The sequence below is a fragment of the Scardinius erythrophthalmus genome, assembly GCF_964197995.2.
Source record: "Scardinius erythrophthalmus genome assembly, chromosome: 25".
NCBI classification, from domain to species: Eukaryota; Metazoa; Chordata; class Actinopteri; order Cypriniformes; family Leuciscidae; genus Scardinius; species Scardinius erythrophthalmus.
Genome location: NC_138245.1, coordinates 26282825 through 26305422, shown reverse-complemented (window position 1 = coordinate 26305422; position 22598 = coordinate 26282825). Strand labels below are relative to the sequence as shown.

At 35.0% G+C, this 22598-nt stretch overlaps 2 protein-coding genes across 2 annotated transcripts in view; both read left to right on the top strand.

The window, feature by feature from the left end:
- The window catches only part of dnah1 (dynein, axonemal, heavy chain 1), a gene marked incomplete at its 5' end in the record, with an annotated part of 36618 nt that extends 32671 nt beyond the window's left edge, over nt 1–3947 (top strand). The window contains 9 exons of the mRNA XM_081357688.1: nt 11–181; nt 771–950; nt 1193–1369; nt 1543–1713; nt 2016–2146; nt 2599–2743; nt 2936–3142; nt 3402–3636; nt 3791–3947. Coding sequence (XP_081213814.1) covers nt 11–181; nt 771–950; nt 1193–1369; nt 1543–1713; nt 2016–2146; nt 2599–2743; nt 2936–3142; nt 3402–3636; nt 3791–3912 — 1539 coding nt within the window. The 3' untranslated portion in view covers nt 3913–3947. The remainder of the gene's footprint in view (nt 1–10; nt 182–770; nt 951–1192; nt 1370–1542; nt 1714–2015; nt 2147–2598; nt 2744–2935; nt 3143–3401; nt 3637–3790) is intronic.
- A 589-nt stretch (nt 3948–4536) lies between these two features.
- Nucleotides 4537–21151, top strand: mapkapk3 (MAPK activated protein kinase 3). The gene is made up of 10 exons (XM_081357396.1): nt 4537–5342; nt 13552–13691; nt 15244–15308; nt 16890–16969; nt 17104–17230; nt 17361–17436; nt 17550–17674; nt 18843–18928; nt 19010–19090; nt 20507–21151. The coding sequence occupies exons 1-10, from the start codon at nt 5046–5048 to the stop codon at nt 20660–20662; spliced, it is 1233 nt and encodes a 410-aa protein (XP_081213522.1). The 5' UTR covers nt 4537–5045; the 3' UTR covers nt 20663–21151.
- The last annotated feature ends 1447 nt before the right edge of the window (nt 21152–22598 follow it).

The following is a 22598-nucleotide window of genomic DNA, read 5'->3' as shown; positions in this document are numbered from 1 at the left end:
TGTACCATAGGTCCATCGGGACTTCCGCCTTTGGCTCACTAGTCTGCCCAGCAACAAGTTCCCAGTGTCCATTCTGCAGAATGGCTCCAAGATGACCATAGAACCACCACGAGGCATTAAAGCCAATCTTCTGAAGACCTACGCCAGCCTCACTGATGATTTCATCACTTCATGCACTAAGGTTCATGTTGAAAAGATGTTTTCAGAAATACCCAACTTGAGAAAAATACATATTTAATTGTGAATATAGTAAATATATTATGTAACGTTCAAAAGATTTTTTAAATGTTTTTGAAAGAAGTCTCTTATGCTCACAAAGACTATTTATTTGATCAAAATAAACAGTAAACGGAGTAATATTGTGAAATATTATTTTTTAAAAATCAGAATTCTTTGATGAATAGAACATTAATAAGAACAGCATTAATTTAAAATAGAAATCTTTTGTAACATTATAAAAATCTTTTACAGGGCAATTCCACGCAAAACTGTCACATCCATAACGCCAGCACAATGCCATTGTATTTAGTTGGTGTTATGGATGTGACAGTTTTGCGTGGAATTGCCCTACAGTCACTTTTGATTAATGCATGCTTGCTGAATATAATAAATAGTTTCTTAAAAAACTTTTCTCCCAAAACTTTTGTACGGTAGTTTACAAAAGTATACATATGTGTCAATATATAATATAATATATTTATTATTATTTATATTTTTATTAAATACATTTTTAAAAAATGTTAACTCTGCGTCTTTCTTTATTTTGACAGACAGCCGAGTTAAAAGCTCTCCTCCTGTCTCTGTGCCTTTTCCATGGAAATGCTATTGAGCGCAGGAAATTCGGCCCACTAGGATTTAACATTCCATACGAGTTTACGGATGGGGACCTGAACATCTGCATTAGCCAGCTGAAAATGTTCCTGGATGAGTATCAGGACATCCCATACAAGGCAAAACCAGACGTTCTCTTGCAACCCACACACACACACACACACACACACACACATATTCATGTCTCTCTGCAGAGTATTTTCCTTCCTTTGCGTGTTTCCATAGCTGATTTAAAACATGCCATTTTAAGAAGTTACAGAACATCTGTATTAGGTTATATTTTTATTATTTATAAAGGAAGACACTCTCACAAATCTTTCTGATCTGGTTTTCATTTTTCTCTTTCTCCCTCTCTGTTTAGGTTCTAAAGTATACTGCGGGGGAAATAAACTATGGGGGTCGTGTGACGGACAACTGGGATCGCCGCTGCATCCTAAACATCCTGGAGGATTTCTACTGCCCTGCTGTCCTGGGCCCTGAACACCTTTACTCTCCTTCTGGAGAATACAGACAAATCAGCACTGAGAATAATATAAAGGTCCAGAACTCATGTCTCTAATGTAATCCCAACCTCAAGTATTAGGAAAAAAACAATAAAGCTGATCTCAGATCAGTGTAAAAGGAACTTCTCACTCCACAAGCTCACAATTCAGCACAGTCTTGTGTTCTGTTGTGTTTAAAGTTATGCAGTACATCTAATTTTTTGTGCAGGGTTATTTGACATACTTTCGTGGTCTACCAATAAATGACTCACCAGAGATCTTTGGCCTCCATGACAACGCCAACATCAGCTTTGCACAAAATGAGACATTTGCACTGCTGGGAACTCTAGTGAAGCTTCAGCCCAGAGTAGCAGCTAGCGGAGGCAAGTCTAGAGATGAGGTATGTGTCTATATGCATTTATGTAAATTTTATATACCAATTTTCTTTTCCAAAAATATGTACACCACCGTTCAAATGTTTGGGGTCATTAAAATTGTTTTGAAAAAAGTGATGTTCCTCCTAAGCATTTTAAAATGCAATGCTTTTTCTTTTTGATAGTATCCATGTGTTTTCAAATGCAAAGCAGAGTGGAGATTAACATAGCGACTGCAGTGTTAACACTGAAATTATGGAAAATGATAATGGAAAATGCGTATGCTTTTTAGATTTAATGCACGCTCTTTTCTCATCTACACATTAAGATCATAGAGGAAATAGTGGAGGGGATTGTGGAGAAGATTCCTAATCTCATTAACGTGCAGGAGGTCATGAAGAAATACCCAGTGATGTATGAAGAATCTATGAACACTGTCCTAGTTCAGGAGGTTATAAGGTAAGATTTTAAAATGTGCATTATTAATGTATAAATTATATACAAAGACCTTTAAATATACACTACCATACAAAAGTTTGGGTTACAAGAAGTTAATACTTTTATTCAATCTTGAAAAAATGTGTCACAGTTTCCACAGAAATATTAAGCAGCAACTGTTTTCAACATTAATAATAATAAGAAATGTTTCTTGACCAGTAAATCAGCATATTAGAATGATTTCTGAAGGATCATGTGACACTGAAGACTGGAGAAATGATTTGCAACACAGGAATAAATTACAATTTAAAATATATTCAAATAGAAAAAAGCTATTTTAAATTGTAATTATATTGCTTTTTTCCTGTATCCTTAATCGATAGATTTTTAATCGTTTGTGTGTATTTAGAAAACAAGTAGATCCACTTAGTCGCTAAGCACACTAAAAATGCACCTTTCTATCACTTTCACAGATATAATAAGTTGTTATCAGTGATTTCCCAGAGTCTCAGTGATCAGGTGAAGGCTTTGAAGGGTTTGGTGGTTATGTCTTCTGAACTGGAGCTGATGTCTAACAGTCTGTTCATCAACGCTGTTCCAGAAATATGGAAGGCCAAGGCAAGAATCTCCTGAATGTTAACCATGCAAGACAATCAGAATTTGGGGAATGACTATATAAAACTATGCAAATGCTCTTATGCATGCAACTGAAATCAGAGTTCGCTCTATGATTATTTAGGCTTAGGGTTCAGACTTTTTTATAAATGGGACACAGCTACCATAAAATTCTTCTTTTTATATTTTTTCCAGGCATATCCGTCTCTTAAGCCTTTGGCCTCCTGGGTGTCAGATCTGGTCCAGCGTATCAGCTTTTTGCAGAACTGGATCTCAGATGGCATTCCTGCTGTATTCTGGATCAGTGGGTTCTTCTTCCCCCAGGCCTTCCTCACAGGAACCCTGCAGAACTTTGCCCGTGGCTCTCTGGTCTCCATTGACACCATTGCATTTGACTTTAAGGTGCATAATAGGCTTTCAACAGCAAGGCTTTCTTGCATTAAACTCGGTGTAATTCAATTTGAAGCCTCAACTATGTTTCCATATTAAGCTCTCAAAGCAAGCTTGATATTTGATAGACCATTAAGAGAAGTACAATATACCTGAGAAGGTCAAACATTGGAATAGAACGTTCTCTTGCATATCTAAACAGCATGATGATTATATTTTTTACAAGAACCATAAGTCTTGTTTTATTACCATTGGTCGAACCCTCTTTTAGGTTATGAAGGAAGCAGTAGCAGAGCTGACTGAGAGGCCCGACATGGGCTGCTTCATCAACGGTCTGTTTCTGGAAGGGGCACGCTGGGATGCAGAGACAGGCCAGCTTGCTGAATCCCGTCCCAAAGAGCTCTACACAGAGATGGCTGTTATCTGGATGGTACCCGTTCCCAACCGCAAACCCCCTCTATCTGGAATCTACGTGTGTCCTATCTACAAAACTCTTACTCGTGCTGGTGAGCAATTTGAATAGCATTTCTTTGTGAAACTTGCCACAATCTTTTGTTAAAGTTTGATTACTCTACATGCTGTGGAGTCATTGTGATTTATATGAGAATTTGGTTTATGTTTTACCACAGAGATCTGAAAAGTTTTGTTTTTCCTCCTCAGGAACTCTCTCTACCACCGGGCACTCAACCAACTACGTGATATCAGTTGAGCTGCCCACAGATCGTAGCCAGGGGCACTGGATCAAACAGGGTGTGGCGTTGATCTGTGCACTTGACTACTAGACTCTCACTCACACACGTTTTCATTTATACACACACAACAGATTGAACAAACATGGGAAAAATACAGAAAAAACTATCTCTGGAAATAAACATTTTAAATCAGTTATACATACAGTATATATGTATAATGTACTGTATATTAGTTATTAGTTAGTATATTTATATACTATCATAGTATTTAATATTTTAAATTAGCTTTTATTTGTATATTTTCAGTTTTTGTTTTCATTTTAGTTTGTTTCAGTGATTTTGTTATGTGTTTTTTTTTTCATTTTCATTAGTTTTTCTGTTTCAGTTTCAGTTTAATTTTCTTTATTTTTTTCTCTATTATTTATAATTTGTTTTATTTCAGCTTTATTTGAATAAATGAAAAATAGTTTCAATAGTTTAACCATAACAACACTAAACATTAGACAGTGACATAAATTAACACTGTTACGGTGTATATTTTGAATGAGGTGTTTGTATGAATTAAAATTGTGATTATTGCAGGCGTATTCTAGGTGTCTCAATCTGATTTCTAGAAATTGGAACATTTTCTCTGGTCGTCTCATCAAAAATAAATGTGCGCGGCTCCTTTAAGAGACTATCGGTTCAGGAGCTCGCGCTTCCGCTACAGACACTGACCCCATGTGAGCACAGACACACACACACACACACAGCGGTTTTTACAGTCAATGACGGGAACTCCGCAGGACAAAAGACACTTTCTTTTTAATTTACCCTCAAACTTTTTTTTAACTGGGATCTTTTCTACTACGTGAATATTACTTTTATAATTAGATATCACTGTTTTTGAATTCATTCTAATAACTGGACAAAATCTTATTTATAAGGAAATTTTAATTATTTGCTAAACTTTATTTTTGATAATCTTCTATTTGAAATGTTGAAACCGGCATTTTATTTATATGTAGCGTATCTGAATACAAGCGACTTATTTCTGGTAAATGTGCAGTAATTCTGTAACCACAAGTCATCACAGGAATTCATCAGCAGTGTATTTTCGGAACAGCGTCACTCGCTGACAGCGGGACCCGCGCGGATAGTTTATCTGTGGATTTTAAAAGACCCTCTTCAGCCACGTTGAGCCTCTAATAGCTAGCCTACCTTAATTTCATCAGCACTGAAAGATGCTTCAGAATGGAAAGTCTGAAACACACAACGCGGACGCGTCCGAGCCGAAGCCCGAAGCGCAAAGCGAGAAGACAGAAGCTGGCGAGAGCGAGAGCGCCGCGTCTCACCCAGAGGACGAGTCCGCAGACACCGACTCCACTCAGTTCCCCCTGCCCGTCTATCCCAAACTGGAAATCAAGCGCCATGCCGTGACTGATGACTACAAAATCTCCAGTCAAGTGTTGGGTCTGGGTGTCAACGGCAAAGTAGTGGAGTGCTACAATAAGAAAACCGGACAAAAGTGCGCGCTGAAGGTAAATTACACACATGTTGTAATGGGGATCCAGCTGTCTGGATTTAATGGGGGAGTTGACTCAACTCATATAATATGTTTTCGGTCAGCTAGCATAATAAACCTTGTTCTGCAATCAAATATGGACATTAACTTCTTTTTTCAATATTAAGAGTAGCCTATGGGTTAGACTAGTTTGAATGAATATAATAGTGATTTGAGGTAGAAATATTTGGTTTCACTTGATTTTGATGGTCCCTTTAACACATTCTGTTGACTATAAAGTTGCACCTACCTTCTACAGTTGGTCTATTCACTCTCATTAGAGAGTGTTAGTAGAGTATTAGTAGACTGGTAGGGTTAGAATAAGTTGGCATGTAGTTGTAAAGTTACTTTCAGTCTGTATGTCTGTTGGAGGACTAATAAAGAGTATTAAGCAGACAGACTACTAATACTCTGATGAGAGTTTGTTGACATGTAGTTACTTCTGAATGTTCAAAAGGGACCATCAAAATAAAGTGTTACCCAAATATTTCTTAATGTAAAATCTTTACATTAATTCTTTAGCCTATACCTGTGGTTCATATATATGACAGCTTTGAAAAAAAAAATGCAGTTTCAAATACAAGTTTAAATCTTTGTGTGTGGCTGTAGATTTTCCTTGAGCTAGTTTTGTTTTAATAGCCAAGAAAGTGAACAATTATGTCTTCGCTATTAGTTCTAGCACCTGATGTCACAGAAACAGTTATTTTTCTTGTATTAAGTCTCTTTATGCGGGTGCATGGGTCATATCACCATACCTCATGTAAAGGGTCACTGAGTTGGGGTTACTAACAGTGCTCTGGTTCTTAGAAACTGGAGGTCCACCAGTCATAGGGTTACCGTATCTGACTTGGCTCTTTAAGGAGATGAGGTGTGACACACAGCATCCGGGCAGTGCAATGGAAACATGTCACCCCACGTGGCATCACGGACATGGATTTACTGTTCAGTATAATCCAGCTGGATCGAGGAACTCAATATGTGCATAGAGTACATCGAAGAAAATAGAGAGATAGTGTCATTTTAGATTAAGTTTGTTCTAGTAAGTCATATTATAATTTTAAAAATGTAATATATATTTTTATATTAATTTTGAACCTGAATAGAATAAATTAATATTTTTTATATTATTTAAATAAATACTAATTAGAAATATAAATAATATTTTGGGGAAATTTACAGGAGGAACTTGTACCAAAACCTTAGGTAATGATGTTATCTCACACTTTTTTTACTTTGGAAAGCAGTTCATTGAAATAACATAAACTTCCCTGTCCCTTTGTTGTTTTTCTGGCCGTCTGGTTTGGCAAGTCTGGACTGCACCTGTTCTTGTAGCACTTTACAACTTCGTGGAAGATATCTTTCTTGGTTTAAACAGCAACTGACCGGAAATAGATGTTCAGCGTCTCTCATAATGATTTGAAGTCAGGATTTGACACAGAGCCAATGTGATCACGGTGGCCAGAGACTCACCGGTTCTCGCTTGCGCTCGATTGACACCATCCCAAATATCTCTTGGGAATGATAGAACCATCGCTCATTATTATACTAATGACACTGGCAAATGTAAATAAGCTGCTTTTGATTCTTATTGTCCTGAGGGTTGTGTTGTAAGATAGCCGCTGTCCTAAATTAATCTCATTGTGCTGGGACACAATGAAAATCAAATTGACCTGATCTCGTGAGTCATTCAGGTGTAATTTATTGCCCAATATCCTCTCTGCTTTTTAATCACAGGGTAAACAGACATAGGGCAGAGCTGTCCATCTCGGCTGGCTTTTAATTAAGTTGCATGTTGACTGCTAAGTGTAATGAATGTGAGTGTATAGGTGCTGTTTAATCCACTCTGTTTAGCTGGACGGAAGCCATCCTTTAAATCTAATTCATTTAATTCACTCTTGATTTCCCATATTGGACTTGAACGGCTGCCAACAAAGAAAAGATATCTTACAGCCTGATCGAACTATTTATTACACTGCCATCTCTATATTGCAACCTGCAAACCTGTACTATAGTCCAGTGGAAGTGGTGGTTCTTGGTCCCTGAGTTTTTGGTGTGCTCATTTAAAAACATTGAGGAAGCATTCCTACCTTAAAAGGTCAACTTCTTCCCAAGACAGCCAAACAAAAACATTCACCTCTGTTCTTATGTAATTACATAACTTACAGTCAAATAAGGAATAACTGATGGATCGTTGAAACTGAATATATACACAAATGAAACATATATATATATATATATATATATATATATATATATATATATATATATATATATATATATATATATATATATATATAATATATAGATGTAGAATATATACACATACACAGTCAATAAGAGCTTGTTTCATGCTTAAGCAATATTTCTTCCATAATCTAATAAAGTACCGTGGTGGTAAAATGGCAAGGAAAGATTTGTGAGCCCTGTTCAATGGCCTTTCGCCATTCCCATTGTGCAGCCAGCTCCCGAATGCTCGACTGGTTCATATTACAGCCCTGGCACTGCCAACTCTCTGTTCAGTGTTTGAGTTCATCTTTCCACACAGATTCTACATTCAGGGTCCAGCCATTGTTCAGTCCTGGCATATTTCATAGTGTGCCGCAAGGTTCATATGGAAGGCGCTTATGTTTTATGTGCAAGGGGGTGGAAATTTGTGGAAAAAGGGAGAAGGCAGAGTGTGACAGAGCTGCATGACGAATTTGCAAAAGCTGCCAATGTGTTTTAGAAGTTCATTATTTGGGAGGGTCAGTAGTGCCGGTCCTAGAGTTCTGGGGGCCCTAAGCAAAACTTTGCCCGGGTGCTCCAGTCAGTGCGTTCATAAAATCCCCTTAATCCATTCTTTCAGAGCAGTTTCACTGTCAACCAACACTGAGTTGAAACGTTCAGTAATACAAGAAAAATATAAAATCAGTCCGACAAATACAACATACTTTTTTTTTTTTTTTTTTTTTTTTTTACAATTTAGCCTACTACTAATAATAGCCTATACAAAAATGATAAAAGTGATCAAATGTAAAATAAATAGTTTTATCATTGCATAGTCTTCACTGCATGAATTAAATTGATTCTTATTAAATTAACTAATGTTATTCAGTGAAGAGCAGTGAATGATTTTCTAATTTTCTTTTGCTATTTGAGTTTATTAGGGTTTATTAGGCTGCTGTCACTTTAAGACAGAATGCGCACTGCGCAGTGACAAGAATTCGATTACTTTCCAAGCTGTTTATATTCAATGAAAACATAATTGAATGCGTTTATGTTAAAAAGTCCCCAAGACGGACATTTTGACATATTTCTGAGTGTATTTGTCCGTTCAAGCACGGATCGCACGGGCAGAAAGCAGTGTCTTTCGCAGCTCAATACGGTTTTACACATGATGTCACATGATTCGACTGATTTGGATGTTACGTGTGGTGTACATAGACAGTATGGTGAGTGGTGACGGTGGCGGTGCACAGGTGTACAATCGAGTCCGGTTGAAGAGAGGAGTCTGAGCTGCGTCAATAGCAGAGGGGAAAGACCGCGAAATTTAAAAATACGACTGTTATTGTGTCACGAAATGTAGTTTTAAGAGTTTCTCAGTCGAGAATGTAGTTGTTTGAAGCTCAAATATGTTGTTTATTTATTATAAAAAACACACTAACAACGAGAAATGTTTAATTTCACAGTCTATAGCTTCGGTTAAATACTAGTATATTAATTATTAAGTATTAAGTATATTAATTATATATTGTATTATATTAAGTTAAAATACATTAATGACTCGTTGTAACATAGTACAAACTTCTTCTATAATAAAGTGATTTTGTATTATTTGTAACCAGGCACTAAAGCGATTACCCATAAAACGTGCTTTGAACCAATCGGATTGCTTGGGTCCTAAGCTCGGACTCATCTCTTCAACCGGACTCGATTGTTAACCACAACGGCGCGCAATATTTTTTTTCCCAGGATGGTAGGGGAAGACTCATGAATATTCATTAGGGAAGTCATCCCTGATTGGTCTGATGACCTACCTCTGAACCTACCCGCCACTGGGGGTCTGATGACCTACCCCTAACCCCGCCCTAAACCTACCTGGGGTTAAGACCAATCCTGGGAAAAAAAATATCGCCAACGGCGCACCGCTTTAAAGGAAAGGAACAGGAAGCGGCATCATGTTTTATATTCATTGAAAGCCAAGCATAAGAGTATACATAAGCAAAATCTGGGCTATGAATTAAACTCGAACTCTGTCCCTATAGTTTTCAGTGATTTTTACTGCAGACCCAATAAACAGTATAAGATAAGAATACACTGCTGTGTCATGCTATGGTGTCTTTCACAAGGGGCTTATTTTAGACAGATCAAAGTGTCATGTTTCACGTGGTATCATAAAACGTGATTTGGACAAACATGGAAAGTAACACTCTGTTTGACTAGTGTAACAGGGTTACGATTACGCTGACCTCAAGTAAATCAAGTTGAGATCCTTCAAATGACAAAACAGACCAGAATGACAAAACCCCCACACTTGTAAATGTTTCTGAGGTGAAACTGAAATGTGGTTTCTAGAAGATGTAATTCCCCAGTCTGTTTTCAGTTGTGTAAGGTTTGTTTTAAGGAAACTGTGGTCACAGAAACCTTCTGGTTACATTCACTATTATAAATATTTTACACTAACTGTAAAAAATAAAATGAGCTTCGTTTGAGCAACATCCATCCCATTCAATTGAATGATTTAATTAAACGAATGTTATTTACTAAACAGAAACCAGGACGAAGTCTATAGACGGTTAATTTTACTGCTGAGACTATTAAATCCTGAGGCAGTAGATTCAGGAAATTAAATGTAGTCATAAAGCTTAAACGGTCAATATATCCATCATGCATTCTGCTATCAATCTCTGCAGACGTACTGATGAACTGCCTATTGCATATAGTTCAGCAAACTGATTGCTTTCACTGTAAATACAATTTTGCATTTTATACATTTGGCGCTGTTTGTGTGTTGGTCAAAAATGACTGTATTTTGTATTTTTAGGGGATTTAATGGTACTACATTATATTTATGCAGTAGTTATAATCCATTTATTCACTTTTTGAGCATGGACCTGAAAAGGGTATTTCTTAAATATTAAATAATAGAACTTAAACGGTCATACATTTTTAATGCTTCAGTTTGGTCTCTTTTTAAAGACAACACTTGGCAGATTATTGCTGAAGTTTAAAAAAAGTGAACTTGAAAAAAAGTTATAATATTTTACATTTGGTATGAAAAATGCACAAAATACCATTTTCAATTTTTATATGAAATATATATTTTGCAAAACACATTTTGCTCTAAAACTGTGAGAAAATCAACGCCATAAATCCAAACAAGCTGTGTTCCAAATCTGAGGTTGATATCTAAAATGAGCTTTCAGTAAGAATTTGTTTGTGTACAGTACCAAACATTTCCCAAATTCCAAATTCGTTTCCCATTCATTTCCAATGTGGTCATTTTTGACCGCGAACAATACAAGTGTGACTATTTTTTTTTTCAGGATAATTTAACCTTTTCAAATCATGTCCATGATTGTGTGTGTGTGTGTGTGTGTGTGTGTGTGTGTGTGTGTGTGTGTGTGTGTGTGTTCACACAGCAAGTGACAAAACCTTTACCAAGTTTCGTACCATTTCAATTAAGTAAAAAATTCTAAAAAACAAAACGTCCACCAGAGAGTTATACATATCATTTAATTTTTATCAAAATTAACTTATAAGGTGTTTGAACTCAGATGTGTCTCCAGCACAGTGTGTGTAAACTACCAGCCTACTGTATAATGGTAAAAATCCACCAATACTTTTTTATAATCCCCATAAATCATAAAATCTCTCAAAATTTCCAGATTTTCCCTTACTCTTACGTAAGGCGTTGCTATGCAGGGTGTATTGGGCTTTTACCAGGGCGTTGCTATGCAGGTGCTGGTGTTCTAGGTGATACTAAGGCATTGCTATGCATGTACTAGTGTGTTCTGGGTTGTTGAAGCAATAATAGAAATAGAAAATACCACTAAGTGTTCATTGTCTAGTGCTAACAAACACGTAAACTTACAGTGCTCTCATTAGATGCCATTTTCCTTTAGAAATTAATACTTCTACAAAAAAAGCTTATGCAGCAAAACCAGTGCAAATGTGATTTAATGCGTGTGTGTGTTATCTGATACCCTCATGGTTTTCTTCCTGCCACAGCTTCTGTTCTGTGTTGTTGTAAAAGGAGTTTCCTGACTTCTCTTCCCCTCTGATTCTACAACTGCGGTTGTTTTTTTATTTGTAGGTGGTTTCTGTATCTCTGTGAATCTGAACTATAAAGGTTACCCCAGTCAGTCATTTACAACACTGCCCTTGAAACTCCTACCCACGGGCATCTCTGTTAAATGACTCGGCTGCTGTTAGTCGGAAAGCAAACGTAACGCGCCTCTTTTTCACCCACACATATCTATACACACACTGAACTTTTAGTTTACCAACTGCAGAGACAGAGACAATGTGGGTGGGAGTCAAATCAAATTGAGTGCAGGTCACACTTCCGCAAGTGGTTCAAACAGCTTTTGGGCTTGAATTGATAGAAATTAATACCAGACCCCCATTTCTGTGTACTTGCATGTAAACAATTACTGAACTTTTTAAAATGAGTAAATGGATATAGCACATTTCTTTGCTAGTAATTGTGTTTCATATGATGCCTTTTAAACTGGTTTTATTCGGGTCAAAAATAGTTTTTTATATGACAATGAACACCAACGAGAGATATTTTAAGATATTTTAAAAATATCTTCCTTTTTTTGTTCATATGTGAAACGACTGACTTCCATTTAATGGACAAATTTTTTTTTTTTTTTTTTTTATATATATCTTTTGTGTTCCACAGAAGAAAGGAAGTCATACAGGTTTGAAATGATGGCAAGATTTCCATTTTTGGGTGAACTCTCCCTTTAAGACGTCCTTGAATCTCCTCTAGACGTGATTATAAGCTATAGGCTTGTTGTTGTAGATAGCTGCTATGACAACAGTAATATACTACAGTCAGTATCAAAGACATCATGTTCTTTAAAAGTGGCACAAAACGCTAAAAGGCTCTTAACCAAGAGGTAACACTGGGAGTTACAACAGCAGAAGCTTTAACGTCCCTAAAATACACTCTGATGGGATGCATGTGCAATGTCAAGGTCTCGCTCTGTTCCAGTGCACGCTCTCTGTGTGTGTGTGTGTGTGTGTGTGTGTGTGTGTGTGTGTGTGTGTGTGTGTGTGACATCCCTCTTAGGGAGAGAGAAAGGACGGACACACAGAAATATTTTATATACTGACTGTGCGGACAGTGTGGTAAATTAATATAAATGTTCTTTTCTTTTATATGAAGCAAGCTATTGCATAACTGTTCTTCTTTAATGGACAGCTTTTAATAAAGCGACGTTCCAGGTTGAAAACGATTTAAGCATTTGTGACATGCTGTCGATTACCACAGACAAAAAAGGGCCACATATGCTATTACCAAAGCAATAAATATTTTAGAAATAATCTTAAAAATACTATATTAAAATACTACATTAAACAGTATTTATGGTAAATATATTATATTATTAGAATATCATTTAACATCTATTATTATTTTTAATGAATTAAAAAATATATATTTAAGTAAATAAATATTCAAAAGTGTGTTCATAAATATAGTAAAAATGTTAATATTTTATTGAAATTAATATTGTTGTAATTTAAAATAACTGTTTTCTAATTTAACATATATTAAAATTTAATTTATTCCTGTGATGCAAAGCTGAATTACTCCAGTCTTCAGTGTCACGTGATGCTTCAGAAATTATTCTAATATGCTGATTTGCTGCTCAAGAAGCATTTATTATTATTATTATAAATGTTGAAAACAGTTGTGCTGCTTAATATATTTGTTTAGACTGTGATCCATTTTTTCCGTTTTTTTTTTTTTTTTGATGAATGGATAGTTTAAAAGAACTGCATTTTTTTTAAAGTTTGAAACATAAATGTCTGTACTGTCACTTTTTATCAATTTTGTACATCTTTGCAGAATACAATCATTAATTTCTTTAAAAAAAAATAGTACTGACCCAAAATTTTGTACGGTTATACGTTTGTTTTTTTTATAAAATATAAAAGAGTGACATTGTGCATTTTATTTCTTGTTTCTTTAGATTCTATATGAGTGTCCCAAAGCCCAGAGAGAAGTGGAACTGCACTGGCGAGTATCCGGAGGGCCACATATAGTTCGGATCCTCAGCATCTATGAAAACATGTATCGTGGGAAAAAATGTCTTCTCATAATTATGGAATGGTGAGTCCTGTCAACGGTCATTTTCCATAATGCTCGCCTGCCAGAAACAGTACAGTTCTTTTTTATGCAGTCAGTCAAGGACATTTCATTTTTATAAAGACAAGACAATGAAATCTTGTGATCCTGAGTCACAGTCTTGCTCTGAATGAAGGTTTCAGTTCTCCCTTTCACTAGTAATGCCTCACTGGTTTTTCCATTTTATTCTCGTCCGTTTGGACTGTATTGTTTCAGACTTTAAAAACACTGTAAAATAAATCAACCCATAAAAACATTAAAGGGCTCATCCCTTTAAAATAAATCCAGTAGTCTTAATAGTAAAGCAGTCATGAATCATGATTGTTGCATGTGTTTTATTAGGGAGTGTGACATTCTAGAAAGCTTCTGATTAAACAAAGACAGACTGTAAATTCTAAATGATAAAAGTGAATTTTGCTAGCTTTCCCCATAGACAACATTAGAGGTGTGGTTGATTATGATTTCACTTTTCTAACTTTAGTTAGTGTGTAATGTTGCTGTTTGAGTATAAACAACATCTGCAGTTACAACGCTCAAAGTTCAGAGCAAAGGGAGATATTTGCTTTTAAAGAAATCACTTTTTAAGGACTACAACAAACGGCTGGTAGGGACTACACAAGCGTCCTCATGGGTTCTAGAATTTACATAAACCCCGCCCCCTGAACACAATTTATAGATTATCAAGACAGAATATGCTAATCAATGACTAGAAGATAACTACACATAAGCTACGTAAATTCATCAACTAACCATTCAGAACATGCTTCTACATGCTGTCACTTCTTCTTGAGTCTCTCCATCATTGAACATAAAAGGCTAAACGTTTTTGAAATTTTCAGTGCATGTCTGTGTGAGGTAAAAGGACATGATCTCTTGAAGCTCCGCCCTCTGTGCCGGGAGCAGCAGCTCATTTGCATTTAAAGGAACAATGCACCAATTTTAACATGCTATATAAAAATATCTGTGGGGTATTTTGAGCTAAAACTTCACATACACACTCTGGGGACATCAAAGACTTATTTTACATCTCGTGAAAAGGGCATTATACCACCCCTTTAAAGCTAACAGACATGGACTCAAAGCCACAAATGTTTGATTTGTATTCCATGCTGTGTTTAATCAAACGGTGGCTTTGAGTGCTGTATTAAGTGGCTGTGATGTGCTTTATCTGGGGTGACTGAGAGCGCGAGTGTAAGTGCATCACTCAGAGAAGAAGAGAGAGAGAGAGAGAGACTGTTATGGTCCGAGAGACAAACGTTACATCCCTTAATTAGAGCTCATTTCCCCGGCTCCCTCTTGCTTTTGGACATTTTGGCAATAATATGATTCACATCATTTCTATAAGTTGTTGTTGTTTTTTTCACATGCTCAGCTGGGAAAGGAACTCAGCTTATTGTGATTGTGAATTTGTGCATTAAGCTGTATAATTAGAAAGTGTGTGTGTGTGTGTGTGTGTGTGTGTGTGTGTGTGTGTGTGTGTGTGTGTGTGTGTGTGTGTGTGTGTGTGTGTGTGTGTGTGTGTGTGTGTGTGTGTCAGTATGGAGGGGGGAGAGCTCTTCAGCAGAATTCAGGCCAGAGGAGACCAGGCCTTCACTGAGCGAGGTGGGTTTATCTGACTCTTTGTTTTTATAGCGCACACTCATGCACGCACGCACACACATTTACATGCACAATGCCACACACACATGCTGGGTTTTTATATTTTATGGGGACATATTTATAGACATAAAGATTTTTATACTGTAAAAACTTTACATTCTATCCCCTAACCATAAACCCACCCATCACAGAAAACTACATATAGTAGTGTGATTTATAAGCTGTTTTCCTCATGGGGACCAAAAACATGGTGTTACTGGTATTACTGGTAATGGTATTACTATTACTATTGGTGTTTACCTTCTGATTCTCTTATAGTTTAAAAAAATAAAAAAGTTTGATCTATATTATTTTATATTGATGTGAAACTATATTGGAAATTCCTTTATTTTACTTTGTGAACCTTTTATAGTTGCTTTCGAATATTTTAATATTGACATTGTGTGAATTTGTATTCCATTATTTGTTTTTATGCTTGTGAAGCACTTTGAGTTGCATTCCATGTATGAAAAGTGCTATACAAATAATTGTTTATTATTATTATCTTTATGGGGACATTTGGTCCTCATAATGTAGGGTTTACCAGGAGCACACACACACACACACGTACACGCACACGCACATGCACACACACACACACACACACACACACACACGCACACGCACACGCACACACACACACACACACACACACACACACACACACACACACACACACACACACACACACACACACACACACACACACACACAATCTTTATGAGGACATTTGGTCCTCATAATGTAGGGTTTACCAGGACCACACACACACACACACATTCACAAGTCTGAACCATAATTTCTTTTGCCACCAATTTGAACATGTTAAAAATGTTTAAGGATATAGTTAGTTAGTTTGTTTACTATGAATATGGAGAGGAAGTTAATATACCATGTAATTTCTCTTTAGTTGTTTAGTTTTTTTTAGTTAACAATATAATTAAAGAGGACAATCATTTCCCATATGTTTTCCCATTCCCGTAATTTCCATTTAGTTGATTTTGTTAGTTATGGGTTACAATAAATATGGATCATTTCCTATACACTTTCCATTGGTTAGTTGAATATGAACTTAATTAGGGTTATAATTATGATGAGGTTAATTTCCAATATTAGTTATATTAGTTGATTTGCTAGTTTGAATATTATTAACACTATAATTGTTTATGATGAGATTCATTTACTATGTCATTTCCGTTATTTGTTAGTTAGTTAGTTAGTTAACTATATGAATAAGGCAATAAAGTTATTTTTCCATTTCATTTAAATGCATTCTAAATATATATATATATATATTATTAACGTAAATATTTAAATAAAATGAATAAATAAAATATAATACTTTCTGTTAGTTAGTAGGTTTTCTATGAATATGATTATGGTTGTGATGAGGTTAATTCCCCACTTAACTTCCATGGGTTATATCTAGTTTATATTTTGAGGCAGGAAATTAATAGTGGAGATAATAGAAGTTCCCCATTCTCTTACACTTATAATCATGAAAAGACACTGTATAATTGACCTCTGACTGTACTGTTCCTGCAGAGGCCTCTGAGATCATGAGAGACATCGGCACAGCCATCCAGTATCTGCACAACATGAACATCGCACACAGAGACATCAAGGTAACAAATCAACTGTTTTCACCAACTATAAGAATAAGAGTAACATTATATTCAAGTTATATATTGAGCAAACTGGGATAGTGCATACAGAATCAGTGTTCACTATATAATAAGCCTCGTTCTGCCCTCCTCAGCCAGAGAACCTGCTCTACAATAGTAAAGAAGACGTTGGAGTTCTCAAATTAACAGATTTTGGCTTTGCTAAAGAGACTTCACTGCATAACATGTTACAGACGCCCTGCTACACGCCATATTACGTAGGTCAGTAAGATGAATGCCACTCTTATCATGAAAGGCACATTCTTCACCTCTCTTTAAACAGAGAAAGAGACAGAGTTATTTGAAGAATAACACTTAGTCTGCTAAAGTAATCGTATGATCTCTTCTCTAGCCCCGGAGGTTTTAGGCCCTGAGAAATACGACAAATCATGTGATATGTGGTCTCTTGGTGTGATCATGTACATCCTGTAAGTATAATGATTCGGTTTGAGCGTTAAGTGTTAAATAAAGGCTGTGGTGTTTATTAAAGCTTCTATTAAACTAGCTGAAACTGTTTTGCTCCTCTTTATGTTACACATAGGTTGTGTGGGTTCCCACCGTTCTACTCCAACACAGGACAGGCCATTTCACCGGGAATGAAGCGGCGGATCCGCATGGGCCAGTACGAGTTTCCCAAACCAGAGTGGGCTGATGTGTCTGAGGAGGGTACGGTGCATTTTATGTGTATTTTCACCCAGTCAAACTTCATGTTGGCTGTTCACCACCAGAGGACAGTGTCGATTTTGTTTTGATTGTCATTTCAACAACTAATCATTTGGACCTGTTTTATGTATCTATGATTATGTTTTCCATAATTCAGTGCAAAGCATAGTTTTTGCATATTTGTTCATTTGAATTAATTAAATTTAATTTAAAAAATGTTATTTACAATGTACAGACACACACATATATAAATAAATATATACAGTATATATTGTGTAACATAACTTGTTTTTTTACTATATATATATATTTTATTATTTGTATTATTTTATTCTATATTGTGTAGTAACACAACTGTTGTTTTTTACTATATATATATATATATATATATATACACCATATGTATATATATATATACACACCATATATATATATATATATATATATATATAGTAAAAAACAACAGTTGTGTTACTACACAATATAGAATAAAATAATACAAATAATAAAATATATATATTTTGTATTATTTTATTCTATATTGTGTAGTAACACAACTGTTGTTTTTTACTATATATATATATATATATATATATATATATATATATATACACACACCGTATGTATATATATATATATATATATATATATATATATATATATACACACCATATATATATTATTATATATATTATATATATATATATATTATTATATATATTATTATATAGTAAAAAACAACAGTTGTGTTACTACACAATATAGAATAAAATAATACAAAATATATATATATATATATATATATTTTTTTATTTTTTATTATTATTTTATTCTATATTGTGTAGTAACACAACTGTTGTTTTTTACTATATATATATATATATATATATATATATATATATATATATATATATATATATATATATATACACACACCATATGTATATATATATATATATACACACCATATATATATATATATATATATATATATATATATATTATTATATAGTAAAAAACAAAAGTTGTGTTACTACACAATATAGAATAAAATAATACAAAATAATAAAATATTGAAAACACTGAAATCAAATATTGGAAAACCATCTAGATGATGGGGACCAGCCATGTTCTTCTTACTAATATATAATATTATAATATTCTCCTCCAGCCAAACAGTTGATTCACCAACTTTTGAAGACTGACCCCAGTGAAAGAATGACCATTGAACAATTCATGAACAACCCCTGGATCAATGTGAGTATTTCAGGTGATTTTATGTGTTTCCTTGGATATAATTTCACTGCATCTGTTCCAACACTGAGACGTTTCTTTCAGCAATCCATGGTGGTTCCCCAAACGCCGCTCCACACCACACGAGTGCTCACGGAAGACAGCGAGATGTGGGACGAGGTCAAGGTGAGCGCATGATGCACTGGCCATTGAGAGAATTACAGTACCTGTTTAGAATAATTTCAAATACCATTTCAGTATCTTTTTAATTCTATTTTCAGTAACACTTTATTTTAAGGTGACGTAGTTACATGTTACTACATGTACTTTCTATAGTAATAAGAATAAATTATGTATCAAGTTAACTAAACCAGACCCTAAACCTAACTGTAACTCTATAGTAAGTACATGTAGTTAATTAATATTACTCAGTAATTATTTGAGTAAGTACAATGTAAAATAATGTCACCTTAAAATAAAGCGTCACCCAATTTTCTTATTTTTTTATGTGATATCTCACACAAACTGAAGATTGGTAATATCTGTAAGGGCATTATTATCTGTAATACCATCCTTATCCTCAAGGGGGAGCCACATAACAGAAATAAAGCAACTACCCAGTTCATTTGAATATCAGCCAAAGTGTTAATAATAAAAATCTCTCTCTCTCTCTCTCTCTCTCTCTCTCTCTCTCTCTCTCTCTCTCTCTCTCTCTCTCTCTCTCTCTCTCTCTCTCTCTCTCTCTCTCTCTCTCTCTCTCTCTCTCTCTCTCTCTCTCTATATATATATATATTAGTATATATATATTAGATTAAGGTCCAATTCTCACTAAACTAAACACTAAACTATGACTTTTGCCTCAATAAACTCCACATATTAACTGCTTTTTAATAGTTAGTAAGGTAGTTACGTTTAGGTATTGGTTAGAATTAAGGGATGTAGCATATGCTAATGCAGAATAAGGCATTAATATGTGTTTTATAAGCACTAATAAACAGCCAATATCCTATTAATATGCATGCTAATAAGCAACTAGTTAATAGTGAGAATTAGACCCTAAACTAAAGTGTTACCTTATATATGAAATGAAAGTAATACAGTAAAATCAACAGGTTTGTGAGTAATCAACATTTAAAGGTGCAGTAAGCGATTTCTGAGAATCATTGTTAAACACTGTTGGTATTTGAAATCAACACAAACAAACACACCCCTCCCTTCATTGTTCTGTCGCTCCGCCTGAACACACAATGTTCTTCTTAGGATCAACTTAAAAAAATTACTTCAATTGGTAACACCTAAATAAATTAAGTTTTCTCAACTTAAATTATCACGTTTTTCACGATAATTTAAGTTGAGAAAACTTAATTTATTTAGGTGTTACCAATTGAAGTAATTTTTTTAAGTTGATCCAACTATTCACTTTTTACAGTGTTTGTGTTTTACGGTGGTTGGCAATCATAGGGCCATATGATTCAATTCCCGTGATGCGGAAAATACGTTACAGCATTTCTCAGAAATTGCTTACTGCACCTTTAACTTAAGTATGTTATACTATTTACATTTCTTTTCTAATTTTATTTCTTTCTTTCTCTTGGTTTGTAGGAAGAGTTAACCAGTGCGTTGGCCACCATGCGTGTAGATTATGAGCAGGTGAAGATTAAAGACTTAGATGCCTCCAGTAACCCCTTGCTGAACAAGAGACGCAAGAAAGCGGCGACAGGGGAGAAGAGTGGAGGAAGCGGATGCAGTAGCCAATGAGGGACTGGAGATGGAGAACAGACGGATCAATGACACGAAGGAAAGTGCAGGATCAGACGGAAGGAGTCAAACAGAGGGAGATAGATGGGCTCTCCAAAAGAAGAACAGAAGATGGATGGATTAACAGAAATAAAACGCAAGAAAAGCGGACAATTTCACTGATAATCAGGAATAATTGGAGGGAATGCACACGTGCACAGAGGAAGTCCTTGTTCCCACCACCAGCAGTGAAGGCCTGAGAAAGCTGCTTCAGCTCTGTGTGTGTGTGTGTGTACTGTTTGTGAGTGTTCATTAACTTTATATGTGTCTTTTTTGTGTACTGATCTATTACTTGATACGCACCTCTCGCAATGTGTATGTAATATATGTGTATTTAAGATGTGTCTTATCGTGCAGTTCACTCCAGAGACTTCATTTGTTGTTGATTTGGGCTTTCATTATCGGCCCTTTTTATTGCAAATAAACATTTTCAATACTTTTTCTGAGGAACTGCCTGTCCGTACTGGAAATATTTCAGAATATTCCTTGTATTGCGAGATGCGGTACTTTTCGGTGTGTTGAGTCACTTCCTCAACCCAAACTATCCAACGTCTGCGTAAGTAACTAAAACCCTGACCTCAGATCAGGCCCAAAGAACATTTTCTGCAGTCTCCATTCCTTAGTGGACCAGTCAGAGTCTTCATAGGTGACACCCGAATACTTGATCGCTTACCAGAATTTGCATTAGCCTGACATATATTTATCCATTCAGCTCATTATGATGAAATACTGGGATTTCCCACAGGTAATTGCGCTTGTGTCGATTCCCACTATAAAACTGAGTAGATTCTGAGAAGGTATGTTTTCCCGTTCTAACTTTGAAAAAATGTTTTATTGCAGAAAATGCATGACTTGAAAGCAGCCTGTACTGCATTCCCTGCTTCTTTGTGGTCAGGCACTGCGGTTTATAAATAGCACGTATCACACAGCGTTTTGGTGCAAAGCCAGCATTAGTCTGGCTGATAGTGGGCCGCTTTCTAGTGAACATATTTAGATGACCACTTAACATTGACCTTTGCCCTAGTTTCTGCCAGCGCTCCTCTAAAACAAATGTTCACCTGATCTTTGAGGAACAAGTGCCTTTGAATAATCAGCATGCATGAGCTAGCTATCTCAATCACAATCATGAACAATTATTACAAAAACAATTTCTTTGCAACATACAGTGATCTCAAGAAATATTTACAATCTCAGTCCACACTCAAAATATATGAAGCTTATTGCATTAGATAACAAAATATCAAAACAAATGATGCTTATTTTAAAGAAATATAGCATAAGCACATTTTTCAAGCACAATATTTCTCAAATTGAATTTGAAAAATGATAAAACAATAGATATACTGCTCAAAGTGAAGACACTGGTTGTCAAACTTAAGGGAAACTGACTTTATTCCGGTGTAAATTTTGTATTATTGATATTATATTTAGAAATAGATTTTATTTAATTTTTCTCTTTTTACTTTAATTTTAATTAAAGTTTTAGCAATTTTTAGTACTTTAGTTTTTATTATTTTTATGTATTTTTTTAAGTTGGTTTTGTACTGTTTAGTATTTAGTACTTATTTTATTAGCTTTTTAAAAATAAATTTTACTATTATTTTATTGTACTTATATTATTATATTATATATTTATAATATTAAATTTAATAAAACACACACACACACACACACACACACACACACACACACACACACACACACACACACAATAATTACTTATAAATAACTAAATATAAAAAGCTAATTAAAACAAAGAGTTTTAAGGCACTCAGTTGCTTTAAGGATTTAAATAAAGAAATTGAAATGCCAAAATTGGAACAATTTAAACAAATCTACATTTGCGTAAATAAAACTTACCAATATAACCAAACTGTTATTACCCCAAAATTCAATC